The 24,416-nt window shown below is 38.0% G+C and overlaps 3 protein-coding genes across 11 annotated transcripts in view; 1 reads left to right on the top strand and 2 right to left on the bottom strand.

The window, feature by feature from the left end:
* cacna2d4a (calcium channel, voltage-dependent, alpha 2/delta subunit 4a) overlaps window positions 1-2,581 on the bottom strand; it is a 37,056-nt gene extending 34,475 nt beyond the window's left edge. Inside the window, exons 1-4 of the mRNA XM_082166709.1 lie at window positions 2,428-2,581; window positions 2,179-2,341; window positions 1,978-2,109; window positions 1,601-1,661 (exon numbers count right to left, since the gene is read on the bottom strand). Of these exons, the coding sequence (XP_082022835.1) occupies window positions 1,601-1,661; window positions 1,978-2,109; window positions 2,179-2,341; window positions 2,428-2,502 (431 nt within the window). The 5' untranslated portion in view covers window positions 2,503-2,581. The remainder of the gene's footprint in view (window positions 1-1,600; window positions 1,662-1,977; window positions 2,110-2,178; window positions 2,342-2,427) is intronic.
* Window positions 2,582-10,601: 8,020 nt separating this feature from the next.
* dcp1b (decapping mRNA 1B) lies at window positions 10,602-23,653 on the bottom strand. Its single transcript, XM_082168629.1, has 10 exons — window positions 23,439-23,653; window positions 22,260-22,418; window positions 21,997-22,037; window positions 21,568-21,695; window positions 16,703-16,769; window positions 14,335-14,458; window positions 13,233-13,355; window positions 12,515-13,144; window positions 12,177-12,335; window positions 10,602-11,454 (listed from the first exon to the last, which is right to left on the bottom strand). The coding sequence occupies exons 2-10, from the start codon at window positions 22,401-22,403 to the stop codon at window positions 11,374-11,376; spliced, it is 1,497 nt and encodes a 498-aa protein (XP_082024755.1). The 5' UTR covers window positions 22,404-22,418; window positions 23,439-23,653; the 3' UTR covers window positions 10,602-11,373.
* cacna1c (calcium channel, voltage-dependent, L type, alpha 1C subunit) overlaps window positions 16,921-24,416 on the top strand; it is a 129,975-nt gene continuing 122,479 nt past the window's right edge. For all 9 annotated transcript variants that reach the window (XM_082168619.1, XM_082168615.1, XM_082168623.1 and 6 more), the window contains exon 1: window positions 16,921-17,797. In XM_082168619.1, the coding sequence (XP_082024745.1) occupies window positions 17,671-17,797 (127 nt within the window). In that variant the 5' untranslated portion in view covers window positions 16,921-17,670. The remainder of the gene's footprint in view (window positions 17,798-24,416) is intronic.

Genomic DNA, 24,416 nt, shown 5'->3' on the forward strand with positions numbered 1-24,416 from the left:
AGAGAGAGAACAAAACAGAAGTGTTCTCTTAAATGAAGGATACTTTGTCGTACAGTTTGAGAGATGTGTTTTTCAAGGTCTTTTTGAAATGCTTACAAGCTCAGATCAGTGTTGTTAACTAAAACTATTACAAATCGTTAATTGAAACAAAGCTGAAGATAAAATACAAATATTTGATGAAAAACCTAAACTAAAACAAGATTAGAAATATTGCCCTGGCAATAAATGAAATAAGTTTTAAATTGAAGTACTACATTGACTTATACTGAAACAAAATCTAATTAAGTTAAATAGAAATATATATAAAAAACTAAAACTAATAAATATGACAAAAAACAACAAAATGGCTAAAATGGAAATGAAAATATTTACTAAAATAATACTAAAATAACTCCATGTGCCCACTGTTTGGCTATTGACAAACAGTCAAGACCTTTCACAGTAATAATTCCTCAACCGGATAACAGTGTGAAATCTCATCTGGGTAATGTTCTGAGAGAAGGAAATAATGAGATCACTTTTAAGAAAGTGAGAGAGAGACTGAAACTGAAGACTGAACATTACATCAATAGTCCGTTATTCACATTTTTAATTGGCTTACTTGTAGTTTTTTTTTAACTTACTCGTGTCGCAGAACTACTCAGATTATATATACACAGCAAGTGATCATTGAAGCTGTTAGATATAGGAACGTAACACAATACAGCGGGTGAGTACTTTGCGTTCATTACTGCTAAAGAGATTGTGTGCATTAGCTGTAATAGTGTTAGTCCTGGCAGAAGGTATTTAAGGAAACTGGGCAGATGAAGCAGTCAGTCACGGAAAGGAACCTAGATTAAAATCTTTCACTGAGATCTTGACCCTGGACTGCGGTTAAATCACTAATCTTTTGATGTTGCCTTGAGTACTTGACGGTTTTTGAATTTCTGTCATGAGCATCACGTTTTTAAGGTGTGTCAGGTTAAACATAATTCAACTTTTAAAGACACAAGACCCCTTCATTTTGTTTCATTCTTTTGCATTACATTCAGCTGCCACTCACACATCCCACCGACTAGTTGATGTTGAAGTGTGTACACTACCGTTCAAAAGTTTGGGGTCTGTAGGATTTTTTTTTAATGGCTTACAAAGAAGTCTCTTATGCTCACATGAGCCTTCATAAATAATTCTAATATGCTGATTTAGTGCTTAAGAAATATATCTTATTATCAATGTTGAACAGTTGTACTGCTTAATAGTTTTGTTGAAAACCTTGATAACATTTCTTTGATTTACTGTATTGAAAGCACTGTTCCGAAGAACAGCATTTATTTAAAATAGAAATGTTTTGTAACAATGTAAATGTCTTTAGTGTCACTTTTTTCGCATCAATTTAATGCATCCTTGCTGATTAAGTGTTCATTTCTTACAAAAGAAAAAATACTGACTGGACTATGGACACTATTGTAGTTTTATACAGTACATCCACACACACATCCACACACATCCACACACACACACACACACACACACACACACACACACACACACACACACACACACACACACACACACACACACACACACACACACACACACACATTCACAAGTTGCAACTCACCAGTTGCGATTCCTGCCATCAAAAGTGACAACTCCATTTTCATCAGGTGTCCACTTGATACCTTAAAAAGCATAGAATTGAATATGTTTACTGTCTCCTCTCCATGAGAGAGATGGAGAAGGATTTCTGTGTTCATATGCATGTAAGATCTGGGAAGCCTGAGTTTATCAGTTTGGTTACTGTGTCAATACTGTGATGACATGATGATGAATGAGAGAGGCAGAGAGAAGAGGCCTGAGTCATTGTCACAAATAATTACACCAGTAATTCTGTGTCAATCAGACTTTCATCTCTCTGTCCTGTGTCTGAATGAGCAAAACTGCATGTTCAGTAACCTGCAATGGTGCATTTGAAGAGCTAAGGCTGTTGATGATTACCAGGGTAAAGTCTGAAAAATCCAGTTGAACTGCCGAAGTATTGCCAGGTTAGAGTCGGGTCCTTCTCAAAGTTACTGATAAATATGTCATTCAGTGCTTCTGACATAAACACTCCGTTCAGAATATCAGGATCTGAGAGACAGAGAGAGATCTGCTTTATCTTCAGTTTCTAATCAGGGATGAACATGCACTGTGTCTTACCTTTGTTATAGACATTGGTGGGCACTTGTATGACACTTTGCTGAGTATTGACAGGCAGTTTGTTGAAGTGTTCATTCTCCTCCAGAGGAAATTCACCCCCCAGATTCACATTGTTCCCATCCTCGTCTACTTCGTTAATCATCATGGAGTTGAAGTAGTCAAACTGCAGAACAACAAGTGTAGATACATGAATATAGACTGAGGGATGAACAGGAGAGTAAGGGGAAGGATGGACGATGGATAGCTCACCTCTAATGTGGCATTATATTCATGATAGAAATCGGCATCCTCTGCTATCTCTGCCATTCTCTGTATAAAACACATTAAAATAGGAGATTGCCTTCTTTTTGATCATCCAAAAAACAACAAATAATTAAAAATTATAGTTTTTATAACTGTTTAGAATTACACATTACTACAATATACTGATTTCTCTGACCTTGACCGACTTCATCTTCCTGCCCAGCATGTTCTCCATTTCTTCAGCAAATTCCTTCACCATCGTTAAACCATCCACTTCCACCATCTTGATAATGGGCTCAACATCTTTATATTTCTATGCACAGATGCAAACAAACACATACACACACACACGTTTTATGGGGACTTGCATAGACATAATGATTTTTATACTGTACAAACTGAATGTTCTATCCCGTAACCCCACCCATTAACATAACCCTCACAAAAAAAATTCTGCATTTTTACATTTTCAAAAAACATAATTTAGTATGATTTATAAGCTGTTTTCCTAATTGGGACCAAAAAATGTCCCCACAAGTAAAAATTGTTTTATTACTATCTTTATGGGGACATTTTGTTTAAAGCAAAGCAAAGGTCAAACTCTACATCAGCACTCTATCAAAGGCCACTTAGGGCAGAATCTCAATGAATCCTGCTCTCCACCAATTGGCCATTGGAACACGAGGTCAGACAGGGATAATCCACCTCCACAAAACACTGTAAGAGTACCGGGCTTTATTCTGAGCTTAGATTAGACACAGAAAAACAAAAAAGAGAGAGAAGGAATAGAGGGAGGAGGAGATGCTGCAGTCTGGGAAGGTTAATCTTCTTCCTGCCTCACTGTTCAGGCACATCCTGCTGTTGTGCTGCACTAATAAAGGCCTTAAGGTGAAAGAACGCCTACATATTCAGGTCAGATAGAAACTAGTCGTTATATGTCTTTCTGGTATGCAGATGGGCTGCTCGTAGGCTGGCACCGGGTCTGTGGTTAACAGTACTAAGTAGTGTTAATTAGAGTGTAGTGTGAATTCAAACAGATGCCAGATAACTGGACACAGCTGCATATGACATTTTCCAGCAGTTAGACACATTGCTAATGTAGTGATTTACTGATAAAACCTGCTTCCTCTGTAGATTATCAGACAATATCAGAAATATCCCTGATTGCTTTGATATTAGGATTGAAATGAGGGGGTAAAGACAAATTTCAGGAATAATCCGTTATCAGGAGTAAAAAATATAATTGCAGTGCTAAACAGCAGAAGAGTCAAAATTACTCATTCTTTTACTGTCACAATAAACAAACCTTCTGTAAGAGTTGGGCACCTGAGTATCTGTTTGACAAGGCCAAAATCTGTTTTCCAAAGGCATTGGCCCACTGTTGAACCCTGTTCAAAACACAAACAGAAAAGCATTAGACATTAAATCTGCCTTTTGTTACATTTTGTTTAAGCAATATCACAGCCTGGTGTTCAACAGCATGTGAGCATGACATTCATTTTAAAATGGATCTTAAAATAAATATCAAGTAACTGACATTTCAGACAATAAAATGTCTAGGGGAGGGACATTCTCATTCTAGAGAGAATTTGATTGGATGAAAATCTGTAGTATAGGATGAGTCATCAATATTTTTAGTCTAGCAGTTTGGAATAAGGAAGATTTTTTTTTTTTTGTTGAAAGAAATTAATACTTTTATTCAGCAAGGACATACTAAATTGATCAAAAGTGATGTTAAGAACATTTATAATGTTACAAAAGCATGCGTTTTTTTTAACAAACATATTAAGCAGCACAACTGATAAAGTATTTCTTAAGCGGCAAATCAGCATATGTATACTAAAACATATGTGTTATAATATGCTGATTTGGAGTCATATTTCACAATTTTACAGTTTTTACTATATTTTTTTATCAAATAAATGTACCCTTGGTAAGCAGACTTCTTTCAAAAACATAAAAAAATCCAACCACAAACTTGAACGGTAGTGTATATGTTATCTAACACATATGGACTAAAACCTAGAAAACTCATATTTTGATTAATGGCAAGGAGATCCTTGAAATCAGACAACAGAAGCAGTTAGCTATTTCTTTCTCAAACATGGATGATTTTAACTGACGGTGAGGGAAAACATTGTTAATGAAAATGTTCTGCTTTGTGTGACTGCTAAATATTTTAAGCTTATCAAGGTTTGCTTGTTTTCCATAATTTGACTTTCAGGAACTAAATTAGCCCTCAGAGATCAAAAAGTCTGTTCAAACAGGCTGTGTGTGTGGATTTTGAGCGAATGTTGCCAATTGGAGGTTAAGCTTTGGCTTACAGTGCTTTTACAGTAGCTGTATTCAAGCAGTGACAGGAGGTGTTCAGGTCATGACCTGCACGCATTAAGATGAGATCTGGGGACATACTGCAGTTCTGCACAAGGATTCAGAGGAGTGCTATAGTGGTTAATCTGTACTATGAGTTTCTTAAATGTGTGAGGGCAAAGTCCATATTCATGTTAAATTTAGCAATACAGGAGCCTAAAAAGATGATAGTTTCTCTCACATTGTGCATATCTTGTAGCTGTGGGGTTGTTTGGAAGTGTTTTGAGGGTTAAGCTAAACTTGTGCTGAGATGAACTGGACTCACGTTTCAGGCGATATCCTCATCTGAGCTTGTGTTTGGATGCTCCAACTTGAAAACAGCACCCAGAGCAGTGTGATGCCCTTCATCCTACCCATCAACCCCTGCCACGTGCATAAAACAGCAGTTTGTGTGATCTCCAGCTCACTGGATCCTGAAGACAGACTATCTGTGGTAGTCCCAGTCCAGTCTTGATATCAGATTGTAGCCAACAGACACTCCGGAAGCTTCAGAAGTGGGTTTTGGATGACAGAAATCTTCCCGGAAAGTTCTTGTGAAATAATGACATCCGGCTCTTTTATCCCCATACCTGATCATCCCCCCTTGATGTTTACATCTCTTCTTTCCATCATTCTCTTCATCACACCATTTCTTTATAAAAAATCCTCTAAGAGTTCCACCGACGTCTTCTCTTCTCTCTCATGCTCATCTTATGTTCAACACAGCTGGGAGGAACTGAAAGAGAAGCAGAAACACTCACACACTGCCTTTGCCCTCCCCACTATGATAATCCACATGGATTACACTCAACTTCCACAGTGGGGGAGAGAGACAGAGAGAGAGAGATGTAGAGGATGTAGGATGGGTGAGGGGCAGATGTGTTGGAATAGAGAGATAAAAAGAAAGAAAAGGGTGAGCGGGAGAGGGTTTCTGTTAGAGGATTATTAGTGTTTCAGGAGATGGCCATTGTCTGTCCTGTCAGAAAGAAGGAAACTAAACCTTGCACCAGAAAGGGACACTGAAGCAGCACTCGAAATGTATGAATGTCGTTGCGCCAGTGGAACCTACAAGCAAATTAGGCTAGATATTTCCTCAACTTTTCTTCATACTTTCTCATTTTTCTGAGCCATTTAGGTATTGACTTTTAAACAACTGCCCAAAGTGATTTTTACTGTATGGAGCCCCTAAAGGGACATGGTGATGAAAAAAAAGAAAAAAAAAGAAAGAGAGATGGAATAAAAGGAAAAATTTAATTTCATTGTAATAGTATTGCTTTCCCCTGAGAAACTTTTAGTTCGCTTGCAAAACGTTTGCACTTTCTCTCTAAACTATTGCGTTCCCTTGAGAAACTTTTCACATGCCAAAGCATTGAAATATATATTCATCCTCCCACCTCATTTTATTTCATCACAAAAGTTTTTCAAGAGAACAGTTTTTCAGCAAAACGGAAAAGGTTTGTGAGCAAACACACTTTCTTGGGGAACGCAAAAACATCTTTACTGCACACTTTTGATCACTTTAATGCATCCTTACTAAATGAAAGTATTTTAAGTTAAAAATAAAAATCTTACAGACCCGAGTTTTGGACAGTGCATGCTATAAAGTAACAATTTCACGCGTGTTGTTCATCACATAAATGAACACATTTCGCTAATGTAATTTTTTATATCTACTGAAGAAGAGTCAAATATTCTTGTCTTCATTTCATTTCATACCATATCTATTGTTTTATCATTTAAAACCCCAAAAACTTTTTTTTTTTTTTTTAAATGGGCTTCTACTTTTCCTTAAAACAATCTGTCTTCGAGTGAAATCTCATTTGACTTTAATAGCAGCAGTATGAGTATACATCACTCATCCTGTTTCCCTAAAACACACACACACACAGGATTGTGAGTTTCAGTGTCCAGATGTCATGCTCTGGATTTCTTCCGCTGACCTAGTTAGTGTAGATAACGGCTTCCATCCTTCAGACAGATGCACACCTGCCTGAAGTGTGCTTATGCTTTCAGATGTAAGCTGAGGATTTCAGTCTTGTGACAATGAAGGAGATCGAGACTGATTAGAGAATGATGCATTTTGCACTGCTCATGCAAGAGAGAACAATTGTAAGCTTTATTGTGAAATATGTGTGTTTATTAGATATTGGTTTTGAGGAATTGAATTGCTATATGACTGAGGAAAGAGGAAAAGTTAAAAATGTAAGGGTCAATAAGATTTTTATTTATTTATTTATAATACTTTAATTCAGCAAGATAGCATTAGATTGATTGAAAAAAGTGTCCGTAAAGACACGTAATGTTTCAAAAATATTTATATTTCAGGGCAATTCCAGCGTTATGGATGTGACATTTGAACTCATGACAGGTGAAATGTCAAAAAAAAAAAAACCTTCTTACAATATTTAAATTGGAAATGCATATTCTCAGAGCACCCAATCTGGGGAATTGACAGGCAAAATATGTTTTTCTAAAATATATTTAAGCACCCCCAAAAAAGGAAAATATGCATGCGTTATGGATGTGACAGGAAATGACAGAGTTTTTGGTATACTGTTCGATTTCCTTTAAAGTCTGTGAACTTTTAAGTCCAATTTATAAATATTGCTATCCACATGATGAAGGGGTCTTAGCTGAACATAAAAATATCAATGTTTAAAATATATATATTTTTATGAAGTGTATTATGAGGAAAAACCAACGTTATGGATGTGACAAAAACCCTGTTATGGATGTGACGTGTCTAGGTTTTCGGCCAGTTTATGGATTTTCGCGAGTCAAAATCATCACATTTTATTTCGTATAAAAATGATTTGACAAAATAATTGACACGCAATATTATTAGCCTATTATTATTATTATTTTGTCAGCGTGATCGTACCGAGCCTCTAAAGGGACGTGGTGGTGGAAAAAGCACATTTCATATGGATTACACAATCAGAGAGTTGCCTATTTATTTTCGTTTTGATCTTTCAATCTTTCTATAGATAGGCTATATTTCTGAGAGGCATACGTTGAGTTTCTGTTCAGTTATGAGACGCGCTCAAGTTCACGTGTTGCATGTGATCGCGCCTGCACCTCCATGTCTGCTATATTTGCTTCTTTATTAAATTAATTTACAGTCTTTATTTATTAAATATTTATTAAATCCAGGCAATTGGTTGATGAAACTTTGATTTAAAATTAAGATACAATTTATACAAAACGAAATTCACTTTAAAGAAAGTCTTTCTACAAAACAAAACTTAAAACTTTAATGAAGTGGCCAAAATCATTTCTGTCTTGAAACAGATCACAATAGTCATATATGCATGATTTAATATGAAGCGTCTGTAACGGTCACGTCCGTAACGCATTATTATGGTTGTTCAGAGCAAAGTAGTGAGATGAATTGTCGATCCTAATAAGCATAAACATAATTTAGCTTTGTAAATAAAGTTTCAAGTTATTTGCATTTATAATTGTCATATTAAATAAACTAAACCTTTAAAACGTTATGGACGTGACAGTGCACTGAAGCGTCAAGACCTCTTTATTATAGCCCTTATAAATTCAACAGGCAGTGCTGTTATGACCAAATTAGTATATTTATTGCCCAGGCATGCCTCCATCTTTCTGCAAAATGCTTACTGTTAAAATAAAGTTTAAAAAGGGGGGTCTTTGATACCTTTTTTTGAAAGCATGAAATATGGCTGGTTGAAAATGTAATTTAAGCATTGTTGCTCACCTCATATCTGATGGATAAACAAGGCAATTTTCATAAAATTTTTGTTAAAGCACATTAATACAGTATATTACAGACCTAAATGGACAACTTAAAAATGGTTTTGTTCTTTTGGTTAAAACTTAATTTTTTCATGGTAAAGATGACCTTTGCATGGAATTGCCCTTCAAATAAATGCTGTTCTTTTGAACTTTCAATCAGTTTTGCTCATATTTGGGTGCAAATATATGTGAATGCAGTCTTAAATGGCTTCTTACAAAAACATGAAAAAACTTGTCCCCAAACTTTTGAACAGTAGTGTAACAAAAGTTATCTTTTTAACGCTGGTCTTTTAATCTCCCGGTTTTCATCCAAATACATATTTCTGATCAGAGCCTACATTGTATAATCCACGTATAGAAGGCAACCTACAATTTTCAGCATATTGTTTAATAAATTCAGCGTGTATTAACCATGCATCTGGCTAGAACTGTTATTATTGATTTTTTATTGTAAATTTGATTGATTTTAATAAACTGATGTTTATTGATAAGTCTTGGTGTAGAACCCCATTTTCTAATGGAAAATTAATTAGACTGATGTCAAACATAAATGCTGTAATAAAACTAATCTGTAATTACTGACTTACCTGTACACAGAGTACAAAAATACCCAGAGGGAAACACACATGCATGTGATCCTCCCTTGTTTCCTGTAGGAGGGTCGTAATGTGACCGTGTGTGAGTGGGACAGACCATACAGATCAGCTGAACCCAACACACAAAGTCTAAGCATGAAGCATACGTTTATAATCTATCACCCGTAACAGCACGTGCACTCCTGGTAGCACTCTGGCTGTTGGCATAGTGGCATACTCATTTAGATTTAAGCGCTTATTGTAAATTGCTTATGAGTTCATCAGCTCTAATGCTTATGATAAATCCACACAATCAGTAACTAACTGGGAAGACTAGAGGGCAGCAAGATGTCTCATTAAAAGGGTTCCCACAGCTTTTAACCAATCAAATTTCATGATTTTTTCAGTTGTTTGTAATTACTGTATAAGGATTTCTATTTGTATGTCAGGTAACAATCCTTGGAATTAAACAGATTTAAACAATTATACTTATTAGTGTACAAATGTTGACAATAAAGGCAGATTCACACCAAGGACAATAACTATAATGATATAGATATTTAAAACAAAATTGTTCTAAAGAGAGTCCACACAACAACTATACAGGTAAACTCCAGCTGATGAATGATAAAAACAGTGACAGCCAATCAGAATCTATCTTGCTTTAAAGAGCTTGAGCATTAAAAGCAACAGACAACAAAACTGCAGCACACATAGTATAAACAGAATGACATCATCCGCTAGTGTGGATGCTAATATAGTTATCGTTCTTGGTGTGAATGGGCCTTAAAACAAAAAAAGTCCTGAGATTTTAATCCGGTCCAATAGAGGACTGTATAAGACATCATGCTACCCCTGGCCAAAGACCGCTTTGTTTTTACTTAAGACCTCAGCGAGTTGATGTGGATATGGTTTAGACAAACTTGTCAACATGCATGTAAGATTTGTTCATTTTTTTGAAAGAAGTCTTATACTCACCATATTTGATGAAAAATAGAGTCAAAACAGTAATATTGTGAAATAATATTGTAATTTGAATTTTCAGCAGCCGTTACTGCAGGCGTTAGTGTCACATGATCCTTTGGAGATCATTCTAATTTGCAGCTCAAGAAACTGTTCATATTATTAATTTTGAAAACAGTTGTGCTGCTTAATATCTTTGTCGAAATGGTCAGATTTTTTTCAGAATTTTTTGATGAATAGAAAGTTCAAAAGAACAGAATTTATTTGAAATAGAAATATTTTGTAACATAAATATCTATATTGTCACTTTTGATCAATTTAATGCATCCTTACTGGAAGTATTAATTTCTTTCAAAACAAACAAAAAATATCTTACTGAGCTTAAACATTTGAATGGTAGTGTATATGAAACCTTTCACACAGGCTTCAGCCATAACAGACCACATGTAGCATGTTTAACTTCAAGCCATTCATTAGCAATATATGCCAGAACTATAAAACCAATAAGATCAGAGAGCATACACTATATGGGGTGTTGAGGCATTATTTTAATAAGAAAAACAAATGGAAGAAAATTAAAATTGTTTTAAATTTTAACCCGTTGATTGGAAAACACTGATAACATGGTTTTGGGTTGTTTTTTAAAAAAAAAGGGAACCTAAAATATTCCAGCATGTTGATATAAGAACAGAAGTAACACCATAGAAAAATAGAATATATATATGTACACTCTTGTTTGTACATTTAAACAAAATCAATTTTCAATTTAAAGATGTGATTAAAATGAATAAACTCTTCCTGCTGGCTTGTGAAGGGATGAAGACGCTTTCTGTCTGTGTCGGCTGTGATTTGAAGATGATAGAAACCAAGACAAGACATGTTTGTCTTGTTATTCGTCATGTTATTTCTATTATATTTGAGGCTAGGGTCCTGTTTTTTTCTTTTGTGCGTCCGTTTAGATATGCAAAGGTAAAAATGCCTTCATAAAAAGAAAGAATGTCTTTCCATCTCAACAGACAGCACATTTCCAGCCCTGATGTCTGAAAGCTAAATGAAATTTCCATTATAAAATTCTCCTTCCAAAACGTAAAATACTTAAGATTCCCACTTGTTAAAAATTTTCTAAAATTCATACAATTTGCATCCAAACTGGTTTTCCTGTTGTGAATCTGTTGCTGAGGAGCTGAACTCATTGGACGCTACACTCAGAACAGTAGGGTAGTCCTGAGATGGGATGCAGATATGTGTTCAGAGCGTGGAAGCTGCATGTATATGAACACGCTCAGATGGTGTTCCTGCTTTAGAAAGGTTTCGAGCTGAAGTCTGTTGCGAGACGGGAGACGTATGCTTCATAGATGGTGTCCAGGAATGAGGCATCATTCTGAATCACAGAAAGGGAGAAACAAATCATTAGAGGTAGTGCAGCGATCACATTCAAGCTAAGAATGAGGGTTGCTTTTGATAAAAAATTATTAGACATGCAAAAAAATTCTCAAAAAAAATTGCTGGACTTAATAGAAAATCTAAAATTCTATTAATGTTAGATATACTACTGTTCAAAAGTTTAAAATAATAATTATAATAATAAAAAACCTTTTATTCATCAAGGAAGCATTCAATTGATCAAACGTGACAGTAAAGACATTTATAATGTTACAAAATATTTCTTTTTCAAATTAACACTGTTCTTTGGAACGTTCTATTCATCAAAGAATCCTGAAAAAAAGTATCAGTTTCCACAAAAATATTAAGCAGGACAACTGTTTTCAGCAATCAAGCATGATTTCTGAAGGATCATGTGACACTGAAGACTGGAATAAAGGCTGCTGAAAACAAGCTTTGCCATCACAGGAATAAATTACATTTTAAAATATATTCAAATAGAAAAGTTATTTTAAATTGTACTAATTTCACAATATAATATATAATAAAATACAATTTTATATATACACACGTATGCAATTTTTTTTTACATTTCATACATTTACTTACTTTACTTATATATTATATATATATAACTGTTTTGAGTCAAAATGTTGGTGCATCTCTAAACTATATTATTAATATTGTAATAATCCAAATGGACATGGGTTTGGTTCTGACCTTGATAAGGTGGATCAATGTAGCCTGTAGTTGAATCTTGCTAAGTGCTCTGGGTTCAGCTGGTTCTGGTTCTGCTCTCGTGGCTTTAGTCTGGGCGAACACACTGGGTGACAGGAGGGTGGGGGCTATAGTTGCTGGGATACGCTGCGGTGAGATCACCTGCACCCACACACACACACACACACACATTAAATCACAGGTTACAGATACAGGATGCTTCAGAATGACTTGCTAATTATCTGAAAGTTGAAGATATCTGTGTAAGGAGCATAAATGCAACAGATGCCTAAAGATTCCCAAATAGTTTAATCAAAATAACTGACACTGAATTATTTCACCTGAGTCAAACTGGGTTGGCTGTGACTGGAGCTGCTGACGGTCAGGCTGGGCTGTAGGAGCTCCTGACGGGGATGGAGCTCTTGCTCCTGCTGTACCAACGTGAGCCTCTGCAGAAGCTCATGAGGCGACACCACATTCCCTGCCACTCCAGCTGTCACCACTTTAGTTGGGACATTGATCAGGTGCTGAGCCAGTGCCGGCCCGGAGGCTTTAGCCATAGGGTGGAATTGGGGCCCCACTCCACACTCTCCCTGACTTAATAGTAAGGAAGGCATGCCAGGGGTGCCTGCCACAGGAGGAGGGTTCATTAGCAGTTTTTGTATTGGGTCAGGCTGGTTCTGGGCTGCCCCGTTTTCACACAGACGGCTCTCTGGGGATTCAGACAGAGGCTGCAGCAGCGAACCAGACATGAGCTTGTGGATGGCTGGACAGTGCTGCATGGGGGTGCTGGACACCACAGCGCCCCCTGCCGGAGAAGGATCATCATAAGAAAGGGAGCGGGCCACCGCAGACCGTGCTGGACCTACCCTGCTGACAGACGAGCTGGGCTGTGGTGAGACAGAGTCCAGCTTTGACTGAGCACCAAACAAAGTGACAACTGAGAGGTGCTTTGTGTCCATTTCTGCATCCTAAGAGAGAGAAAAACTTCTTTTTTTTAACACATTCAAGCATTTACAGAACACAAAACTGAGTCACAAACATGCTGAGAGATTGCACCTGCTGTGTTTGTCCCTGAATGTGTGCGTCCTGTGCTGGTTTTAGGGGAATGGGTTTGATCAGATGGGGGTTTCCATAGATGATACCACCACTGCCAATTTCTTTCGGCTCGCTGAGTTTTCCCTAAAAAGAAAGAAAAGGGGAACAAAACATGAGCAAGAGAAGTGTACTGTGCACTGGTGACCTCTAGTGCAGCGGTTCCCAACAGGGGGGTCGCGGCCCACAAGGGGGCCTCAGCGAGCTCTGTGGGGGGTCGCGTCATATTTTGAAAAGTTGAGCAATGAGCATTAAATAAAATCATTAACTTTTTTCTGTAAAAATTTTACAAAATGTATATAATGAGTGAGTTCATCATGAATCCATTTTCCAATCCGTATTTTTGTCTTATCCTGAACCACTATGGTACACCTATAATAAGTGTTTACATTGGGACTATTTAACACTGGTTCGGATCGCTGCCGCTGCGGAGTAGCCCAGTACCTGCGTGACTCGTCATAGACGCACACAGAGAGAGAAGTAGATCCGGCTACAATGCTCTTCCGAAAGATGCATTATTCTGTTAATAAACGCAAGTTTATTATCGCTCGCTATAGCGCCAAAAGCGTCAAAAATAAAGCCTCACATTGATAAAGCCTCACAAATAACATGCAAGTATTGAGGCCCCAGACAGAAGTCATTTAGTAATAGCCTATATTCTTTTTTTTTTTTCTTTTTTTACCTACACACCAGTATGAATATTTTTGTTATTGCATTTCAAATAGGGTCAATTTATAGGCTACTCCTAAACCTACGTTTTTAAATTACAAAGGGCCTACTGATGTTTTTGTTATTGTATTTTCAATATTATAGGCTATTATTTGTGCATAAACATATCTGGTTATAGTAAACATACCGTTTATTTGAAAACAACATATTTTGTCATCCTTGCTGCAAGCTTACAAGAGCGATAATATCATTAAATGTGAAGGGGGGCCCTAAAATATTTTCTTGGGGAAAAGGGGGTCTCAGACAAAAAAAGGTTGGGAACCACTGCTCTAGTGCATATGATGCACCTTAATAGTTGTGTAAGAAAAGAAAAGACTTTAAGACTTGTGTGTCTCACCTTGTCATAGTCATCTCGTGCTTTAGTAAGCATCTGCATTATATCCACACCCTGCTCTGCTGATCGTGGAGAGACACAGCCAGTCGCTATTTGTGGCTGTAAATGCTGTTCCAGGCCTGCCAAACTGACACACACACATAAAGAAAGGGTGAGTGTGTGAGAAAGTGAGAGCTAGGGTTAGAAATCAGCAATCTATTCTTGTTGAACGGTTTATTGTTTTTTATAAAGGAAGCAAAAGATTGTAGTGACATTTGGTTTTGTTAACAGCTTTTGATTATATGCCAAAATGGAACAAAGTATTAAAATACTCAGTGTTTCCTCTGCCTCAAAAAGAACAAAATATCAAAGACAAATTGTTAGCTTGAAGTTGGAATTTATTGTGATGAGATAAAAAGATTGGGTACTGCTAAATCAGGGAGGTCTAATCCTGCTCCTGGAGGGCCAGATTCAAGCATATGCTGCGTCCCAATTCGCATACTATCCGTCCTAAATATTATTCGAAATTAGAATTAGTGTGTCCCAAATTGTAGTATGTTGAAATCATTATTCCAAAGATACCCCGATGGTCTAATTTTTCCGGATAGAATCTGAAGTACAGATCCATGCACAGTCTAAAGGCTAATATTGCCCACAACCTATTGCATGTTGGACGAGAATTTTCGATTAGAACAACAAACACGAATAAAAAGTGTTAAAAATCAACAAAAATAGCAAATGTGCGAGACTGGCGGTTAAGTAGAGAGGTGTATAGAGTTAAGTTAGTAATTACCGTAGTCTTGAGATGACAACACGTGACATTCTATTCAGAGCTGTTCATGTCCTCGGACTGGGAATTATGTGTTTCTATGGCAACACTCAACGCCTAAATTAATCTGCAGCGGTCAGGTGGTACAGCATTGTGAACTTTTATAAAGATGCTTTTGGTCATTAACTTTTAAATGCATCATTACGCAAATACATGAGGAGAGTTCTCTGCATAAAGACCCACGACTGGCAGATCGACGCATTACTTAATTTCTCTCCAATACAATAGGAAATTAAATTAAATTGAATGTGGAGAATTTTAACTGCGAAAAGATGATTGACAGGGCAGTTTGAATAGTGACAGGATGCACATAACTACCTGACAGAGTGGTCCGTTAAAGACGCAATTATGATGAATTAGGTTGGTTCTCTTAGGCTATTGGTTCTCTAATCCGGAGCGATGGTGACTCTCTTCCTGACGCCCGAGCCCGAGTCAACACAGCATGGCTCAAATGGAGACAAGTCACAGGCATTCTCTGTGATCGCCGAATGCCCATATCACTCAAGGGCAAGATTTATAAAACCGTTGTACGCCCGGTCGCGTTGTACGGTTCCGAGTGTTGGCCAGCCACCACCAAACATGAGCAGTCCCTCCATGTTATGGAGATGAAGATGCTCCGCTGGTCCCTCGGCCTCACGCGATTCGACCGCGTCATGAACGAAGATGTCCGAAGGCGCATGGGCGTGGTGCCCATAGTCCATAAGATGCGTGAAGCCCGACTCCGCTGGTATGGCCATGTCATCAGAAGTGGCGATGAGACAGTGGTGAAAACGGCGTATAATCTATCACCACCCGGGCGACGACCGCGTGGCCGGCCGAAGAAGCGGTGGCTCGATCGTCTGGCGGAGGATATGCGCGCAGTAAATATCACCACTGATGATGCCCTGGACCGAGCCAAGTGGCGAAAAGCATGCAAACAAGCGGACCCTATACAAATATGGGATACACGCTAGGACAGAGAGAGAGGTCCCAAAGCTTGCCTACTTTTCTGCAACTTACTCAAAAGTATGTCCTTTTTATTCACAAAAACAGTATACTTTTACGGCATAGTATAAGTAGCCGAATTGGGATGTAGCAAGAGTTTAGCTCCCGCCCTATTTAAACACATCTGAGTCAGCCAATCAAGGTCTTCAGTTTCACTAAAAACTTCCAGGCATTTGTGTTGAAGCTTAACTTCGCAGGTCAGTGGCCCTCTGCCAGACACCTCTGCATTCAATCAAGTTTTTTATTGCATTGTCCTCGTCGTTTGCAGTAAAACAAGAGTAGCCCAATTTGGGAATGAATTAATTATGAGTAGGCTCTTGTAATTAAAGTCTAAAAAAGTTAAGTCTTGAATCAGTCTCAAATGCATTGTGTTACTATGTAAGGTTTAATTATTAGACACATTCTGAAAAAAAAAAAAACATTAACGTGTTAAGTATATGTTATGATTCATCATAAATGTACTAGAAGACTAATTAAGAGAATTGTTAAGGAATAGGAATCATTACATTTAATTGAAATCAGAACCAGAATCATCCCAAGTTAGAGCAGAGAAAGTTTGCAAATAGAGGAAAAACTCACTTCTTCATGAGTTCCGCTATACGCTGACAGTCTTCTTTATCATAGAACCAGATGCCAAAGATGGACACTGCCAATATATATACACACACAGATTAATATAAACATCAATCACATTTAGAAGAAAAAACAAATGTTTAGCACATGACCAGAATAACCAGTGGAAAAGGACCACTGAAACTGACAGCATACATGCACTAAAAATGCCATCGTACATACACACACTCCACTCTAGCCGACATTCCTTTCCCAAACAGTCCAAACTCCCAAGTGCCCAAGCAGAACTCGAGCCAACTGCTGTGCCAGTTCACCAAAATGTTCTTAAACACCAAGATGAAGTCTTCAGATGCGTGTATTAACAGTCACTGGTCAACCGTATTGGGAACAGAGATTTCAGTGATGGGTTCAGACTGTGGTTCCTCATGAATCCCTTATGAACTAAACTTAGAGCCTGGTGCTGACAGCTGAATCAGGACCTGTTCCATTCACCTCCAGAAGTAGCAGAGTGATAACAAAACCCAGAGCAGTAAAAGAGAGAGAGAGAGAGAGAGAGAGAGAGAGAGAGAGAGAGAGAGAAAGAGAGAAAGGGCTGGTGCTATATTCACAACCGTTCATTCTCAGAACAGAGTGCACCACATGGGTCAGCGCCTGGGGGAAAAACCCAAACAAAATACTGCCTGGGAACCAAGGAAAACATCTCAGAGAGCGTAAGAGAGGGGGATGAGAACAAGGAGGAGGAGAGAGAGAGTGATGAGAGGACACGGCAAATGCTTTTGATGTTGAACTTAAAAACACAACAAAGAGAAAAGAAAAACTGAGACCCAAACTGTCTACCCTCGCTCGTGTCAGACAGAGTTTGTGAATGGAGCTGAATCCACACACGCACTGAGACTGTGAACTTCTGACCGACTTCAATCTGCCGACCAAAGCTTCAATCTGCCGAGGATTCAAATCTCAGAAAGAGAAAGAAGATGCTGCGGGGGCTGTTCAGTCGGCGCAGGCTGAAGCACGAGCGACTGGAGGAGGAAGTGGAGGTGCGGTTCAAAGGAAAGCTTGTGTCGGAGAGAGAGCTGGGCTACACGTTTGTGCGGCCAGGAGGTAAGAGCTTCGTATACTTAACAGTCCTGCTGAAAGACTCCAGCTACACTGTCACAAATCACAACCACAACACTGCGTTTGTTTAAGAGACGAGCTGATAGAATCCAGCACATGAGGGAGAGCGTTGTGTAGAAGATAAACAGTTCAGGTCTTACTTCCCATTGTCTAAAACCTCATTAGTAGTGTTTGCAAATTATTATTGTTGCCCATACAGAGTATTAAAAAAAGTAACTCTGGAACCGTTTGTTCAGTTGGGATATGAACAATACCTCAAACTAGGTCTGCGTGATTAAAAAAAATAAATAAAAGAAAATGTATCCAGGTTTCCAGATTTTGTACAATTTGCCAATTTTGTGATTATATATCATTATGGTAATTATATAAAAAATAATAATAACACTAATAATTATATAATATAATTAAAAGTAATAATAATAATAATAGTAATTATTATTATATAATAAGTATTGTTACTACTAATACTACATAAAAATGACAATAAAACAAAAGAAATTACTTGAAGTGTAATTTCTCTTAAATAAAAGGAGTATTTAAGAAAATAATATATGGATCATTTTATTTTACAACTAAAATTACAATGTTAATATTTATGTCTGTCTTTTTTTGTGTGTGTGTGAACCGAGCCACTCAAAACACTGGCAGATAATGTGCTGCTTCACTCTAAAACACGCAGCGCATTTATTGAATTAAAACAGGCAAAGGAGATTCCTTTGACTTGCATCGCATGAGGAACAAAAGCCATATCTAGAAACCAGAATAGAGCGCAGCAGGAACGATTCTAAAAAACTGTAAATTAGTTTTTCCGTGCTTTTGGTTCCATCGCCTGAAGTCAGTAGGTTTTTTGAATGGGTTTGCTAATGAGTGGGAAAATGGGACGATAGAGGTTGTCGGATACATTAAATGTCATCACGTCGAAGACTCATCGACTAACTAGTCCGCTTTTACAGCCTTGTTGTGTTTATACTTGCTTTTATTTCAGGCAGTTGTATTTAGACATCAAAATTCATAAACATTAATTTGTGAAGATTATCTTGAAGAACAAACAGTGTAAGAACAATAAACTTTTGTTAGTCACAGAGCTTATTTTCTGCTATAATCCAAAAGTCAAGGGAAAAAACTTTTTGTTGAGGGAACCATGATGATGTTAACTTCCAGGCTGGCCTACAAAATGATGTCATCCCTACAGAACTCTATCATTGAGACTTGTTGGTGGGCTCTTTTGACTGTAAGAAACTACCCAGAACACCCTAGAATGAGCCAGAACACCTTAGTAGTCACATACAGTATCAATGAACTAAGAACCACTTAAAACATCTTACCAACTGGAAAGCAAAGCTTTGGCTACCACTCACAACATTCTAAAAAAAACACTAATAATTTCTATATGCCGACACGGAGGCAGCGAGTATAAAGGTTCCCGTCAGACAGTTAGCAGTAGCACAGATTTTCACCATCACTGCAAAGCTCAAACATCAGTTATGGACTGTCTGAGACTGAAACATCAGGATCTACAATGATTCATGTAATCAGCCTGAAGTACTTAAGGCTTTTCCGCATGCACTCTATTTGCAGGTTCCTTTATCATGAATTTCCTTGGAAGTCTGTGCATGTGTGCGTGTGAGAGGGGCTTGTTATCTAATCACGATTGGCTGGTCGGGTCTGTGATGCTGGCAGGAAACTGGAAGAGAAACACACACACACTTCTCTGCACCATATAAGGCACTGTGGCTCTGGAGCCTTTCATGCAGGCAGGCCTGCCAGCGATCTCTGATCTCTCTCTCACACACACACAGACGCCAGTCTGACAGCTCTCTCAATCCAGACACACTTTTATTGCTGTTAAGTTCATTTTTTGAATGGATACAACCGTGTGCTCCCTGCCCTGTTTATACCTGGTATTAACATCCGTTTCCAGCCATCTGTTTGACACTGGGTGCTAAATACACACCCAAATGGGGTCCAAAACATTTTTGAAATTCATTCACATCAACCACATTCAGGGTGGTCAAAACCATTGCACTTATAAAGCCCAAAGTTAACATCCTTGTCCACATTTTGCACAGTCGGCTGAGTGATTTTTGTGTCTGCGCTGCCTTGTGCGTGGATTTGCAGTGATTTGAACACAGAAAATGAAGTATACCGGGGTCTTACATGCTCATGAGTTTGAACAAAGCAAAGAACCACCCATTTCAGATTCAGATTCAACTTAAGTTTATGGAAATTAAGTCCACATTACTACAAGGCGTTAACATTGATGTCTCAGCGGACTACTTAAAATGAAGTACTACTTATCACCCAAGACGGGTCTTAATAACAGATGTAAAGAGAGAGTAATTTTGTTTGCTGAACACCAGAGTTTTAAATTTCCCTGAAAGCATAGACCAAGAAACAATAGATGTTAGACCAAAATCTCATGTACAATCCCTCATGAAGGTACGGTGGCCGAGAGAGCTCAACGCGCTGCAACTGAAGAAAACACATGCAAATAGAAAAACACCTGCAAATTAAGAAAACATCTTCATCAGTTTCACAACACAAGTGTGCTCCAAATACTCACAACACAAACAAATCAGAAACACGCTGCAAATAGGACAGAACACAACGGAAATGTTTCCGGGGAAGCCAATAAGTGACGGACCCGACTGGGACGTGCTTACAGCTGTCTACTTTAATTTAATTTAATTTATTATTTTATTTTTGTTGCAAAACATACAGTGATTGCACGTTTATGACATACAACTTTGTATAGCCTACAATATACAAAATGTATTTATAATATGTTTAATGTCATAAGAATACTAATCAGAAAAGAACAAGCTGAAGACTAAAATAAATTAAAGAAAAAAAGATTGAGAAAAAGAACATGAGGGAAAGATATTAATATATACATCAGTTACATTGTACACATTCATGTTATGTTAAAATAAGTTTCATAAGAAATGATAGAATGAAGGGTTCAAATCATAGACAGTAGGCTATATAAGAGGTCCAAATATGAGACGGCGCTGCGTTGTCATGGGAACATCCCAGGTGAAAATAATGAGGAAATTACATTGGCTTTCGTTGCTCCCTTCATCAAGTCCGTTCCAAACGGCTACATAATGGCACACAAGTGCCCCGCTCCCTCCAAAGTGCCCACTTCAAGGGCTCTGCCGTCTGCCCTTTTAAGGGAGTAACGTTAGGGCATAGGTAAAGCTCACGAGCAATAAAAACATCCCAGCCGGGTCCGTCACTTATTGGGTTCCCCGGAAACATTTCCGTTGTGTTCTGTCCTATTTGCAGCGCGTTTCTGTATTTGGTTGTGTTGTGAGTATTTGGAGCAAACATGTGTTGTGAAACTGATGAAGATGTTTTCTTAATTTGCAGGTGTTTTTCTATTTGCATGTGTTTTCTTCAGTTGCAGCGCGTTGAGCTCTCTCGGCCACCGTATGAAGGCATTCTTGTAGCTTAAACATTAGAACATGGCACTAGCAATGACAATATTATGGGTTTGATTCCTAGGGAATGCATGCACCGATCAAATGTATATCTTGAATGCAATGCAAATCGCTTTCGATAATACTGCATTAATGTAAACGTATAATGCACATTGGGTTTTTTAATCCGGTCTGTTATAACATAGACATTTCTGACATGGATACTTTACTCTCATCTCATTATGTAAGGATTAATTTATGAAAAAAAAAAAAAAGATTTTTTTACTCTTTTAGTTTTACTTTTTAAAATACTTTACAAATATAGAGACTTACGGCGAGCATTCCTGTACAGGAGAAATGGATGCTGCAGCTGGAAATCTAAGTCTTTTGTGATGGGTTCAGTCAGGTTGTCCATACTCAAGCGATTCAGGATGGTGAAGCCATGCCTGGGGGAGGCAAGCCTGATGCACAGAAAACTGACATTAAAACTCACAACATGAGTGGGAAAATAAACCTTATAAGTCTGCAGGACCTAAACATCTGTGAGTGGGAGTTTTGCAGTGTTAGTGCAGTCAAGTGTATTATATCAGAAGGCTGAAGAATATCATGAAGGTTATTACTGTGATGCTTTGAACCACTTCAGATATTTAGGGCTCTGATTCAAGACCACGTGTGTGTGTGTGTGTGTGTGTGTGTGTGTGTGTGTGTGTGTGTGTGTGTGTGTGTGTGTGTGTGTTGCTTCACTGCTGAAAACATACAAACCTGTTATAGACAAACAGAGTTCCCTCCACATCTGTCTTTTCCTGCAGAAAAGATTAAACATTTGTATTTTTCTATTTATTAATATTTAACATAGACAAATAATTCTAACATTAAGTAAATGTTATTTCTTTAATTTTTTTACATTCAATCATTAATATTTATAGCCTCTAAACAATAGTAATTAATATGCAATTAATACTGTCAATAATGGTAAATAATCTACCATTAATACGGTCATTAATGGTGTTGATATCATTGTTTACCCATTCATTAGTGGTATTGTTGAAGGTGTAGAGTGCTACTTGGCTGGCCAGGTCTGTGATGCTGCTGATATAAGGATCGAGTCTCTTCAGGGCAGACAGACTCATGGACAAACAGTTCCCGACGCCTCCTGTGATTGCAGTCATGGCTCCAGCCCCGTTCTAGAAATAAAAACATTCAAACATTCAGACTCACAAGATTACAATTTAAAATATTCAAATCAAAGAGTTTATTTCTGACAGCTGTCAGGCCGCTCAATAAATAGTCTTAGAGTAACTATATTACCCCGCAGGCAGTTGTTTGCATGCACACCATCATAGCCTATTAGGAATATTTTTACAGAGCTACTGCACAGAAATCTACTTTATCTGAAATATATTTCAGTTCAGTGATCTTTATTGTACTTGTGTTTTTTTCTGTATACCTGCATATTGTCTTGTATGTCTTATATATATGAGCAAAAGCTGTACCTACAACAATCTCCACCAGCCCAGTTGTGTCTCTCAATAGTTAGCTTTTTACCTCTAAAAATGTACATATAAAATTGAATAAAAATGATAGTTTAAAAATTAGGTTAAAAACGATCAAACCTGAATGCATTAAAATATTTGATAAAAGTAGGCCTGTTGAAGTTGTGAACGTCATTACATTTAACAGAAATTAACATAAATCAGGGCTGTATGTTTATGCATTAAATAAATGGAATAAAGGGATTTTTAAAAACAAAAACAAATGTGTGACACGTGCCCGTGCAAAACTCACATCCATGATGAAGTGCGGTTGATAAGGAGATCCTATGCGGTTGCTACAGTATTCTAACTGTTTGTTTACTTGCCCGGGTCAAAAGATCCCACCCCCAAAGTATTTTAATGTAACGTTATTCAGACTGCTTGATTTGGTTCGGGTCGCAAGCCAAGCCGTAAATGCGATTGCTTGGAAAATATAATAGCGCGTCTCGATTTGAGTCACCATTCTGTAGCACATTGTGAAAGTAAAGTACACACAGAGTAGCAGTTACCCAAATCCCCAACAGTGTGTGGAAAATAGTAATACTGATGCTAATACTAATACTGACCACTAATAATGGAATAGTTAATGCATCTATAAGTTTACAAATAAATAAATGAGGCCTTGGTGAGCTGCTGTTGCTCCGTTATAGATCGAACTGGAGTGAAACTTACCTGCACTTCAAATATCGCACAAATCCTAAAATTCCTTTAAAACGAGGTCCAACTCTGTAAAATAGCACGGAGGCACTTTATTTCACGCTCCGGTCTACTGGTGTATGTTTCCAATGTTCTGCGAATCAGTAAAACAGGAATATAGCGCTTCATTTCACTTATCTAACTCCTGACCCACTGCCGTTCTCGCCATGTTTGCGCTGACAAGAAGACAGAACGAGCCGATCGCTGATCGCTGAGAGGGTGCGCACACAGGAAAAGTAATCAATGAGCGCGAATAACCGATGAGCCCGAAACACCGCCACCTACAGCTGTATTGAGCTCACCTGAAACCCCACCAGACCTTTAATTTACATCATGGCCATTGAAAGTGAAAGTGAAAGTGAAAGTGACACGTGACGGCCAAGTATGGTAACCCATACTTGGAATTTGACCTCTGCATTTAACCCATCCAAGGTAATGCACACACATTAGGAGCAGAGTAGTGAGTAGTTAACACACACACACACTGCAAACGTGGATGCACACACCCAGAGCAGCGGGCAGCCTTTGTGTGGCGCCCGGGGAGCGATTAGGGGTTAGGTGCCTTGCTCAAGGGCACCTCAGTCATTTCCCACCGGTTCTGGAATTGAACCAGCAACCTTCAGGTTACCAGTTCAACTCACTAACCACTAGGCCATGACTGCCCCTCGATTGGTAGTATACTAACGAAGTGTGCTGACGCTGCATCCAGTGGAGATTTTGAGGATTTGAAATTCTCGCATTCCTGCACTATTCCTGTTCTGGTAGGCATTTTGCAATTGTTTGTTTGAATATCCTCCAAAAAACCTATTTCGCAACCCAGAAGCCATACTGCCTTGCTGCAGTTTTAATAGTCAAACCTCTGTCATTTAAAGGTGTTCATTTTTTTAATGGCTCTTCACATGGAAATCACATATTTGTTTTAGCATTTCCCCCATATTATCTTACTCTTTTGAC

This window comes from Leuciscus leuciscus (assembly GCF_965113295.1).
Source record: "Leuciscus leuciscus genome assembly, chromosome: 4".
NCBI classification, from domain to species: domain Eukaryota; kingdom Metazoa; phylum Chordata; class Actinopteri; order Cypriniformes; family Leuciscidae; genus Leuciscus; species Leuciscus leuciscus.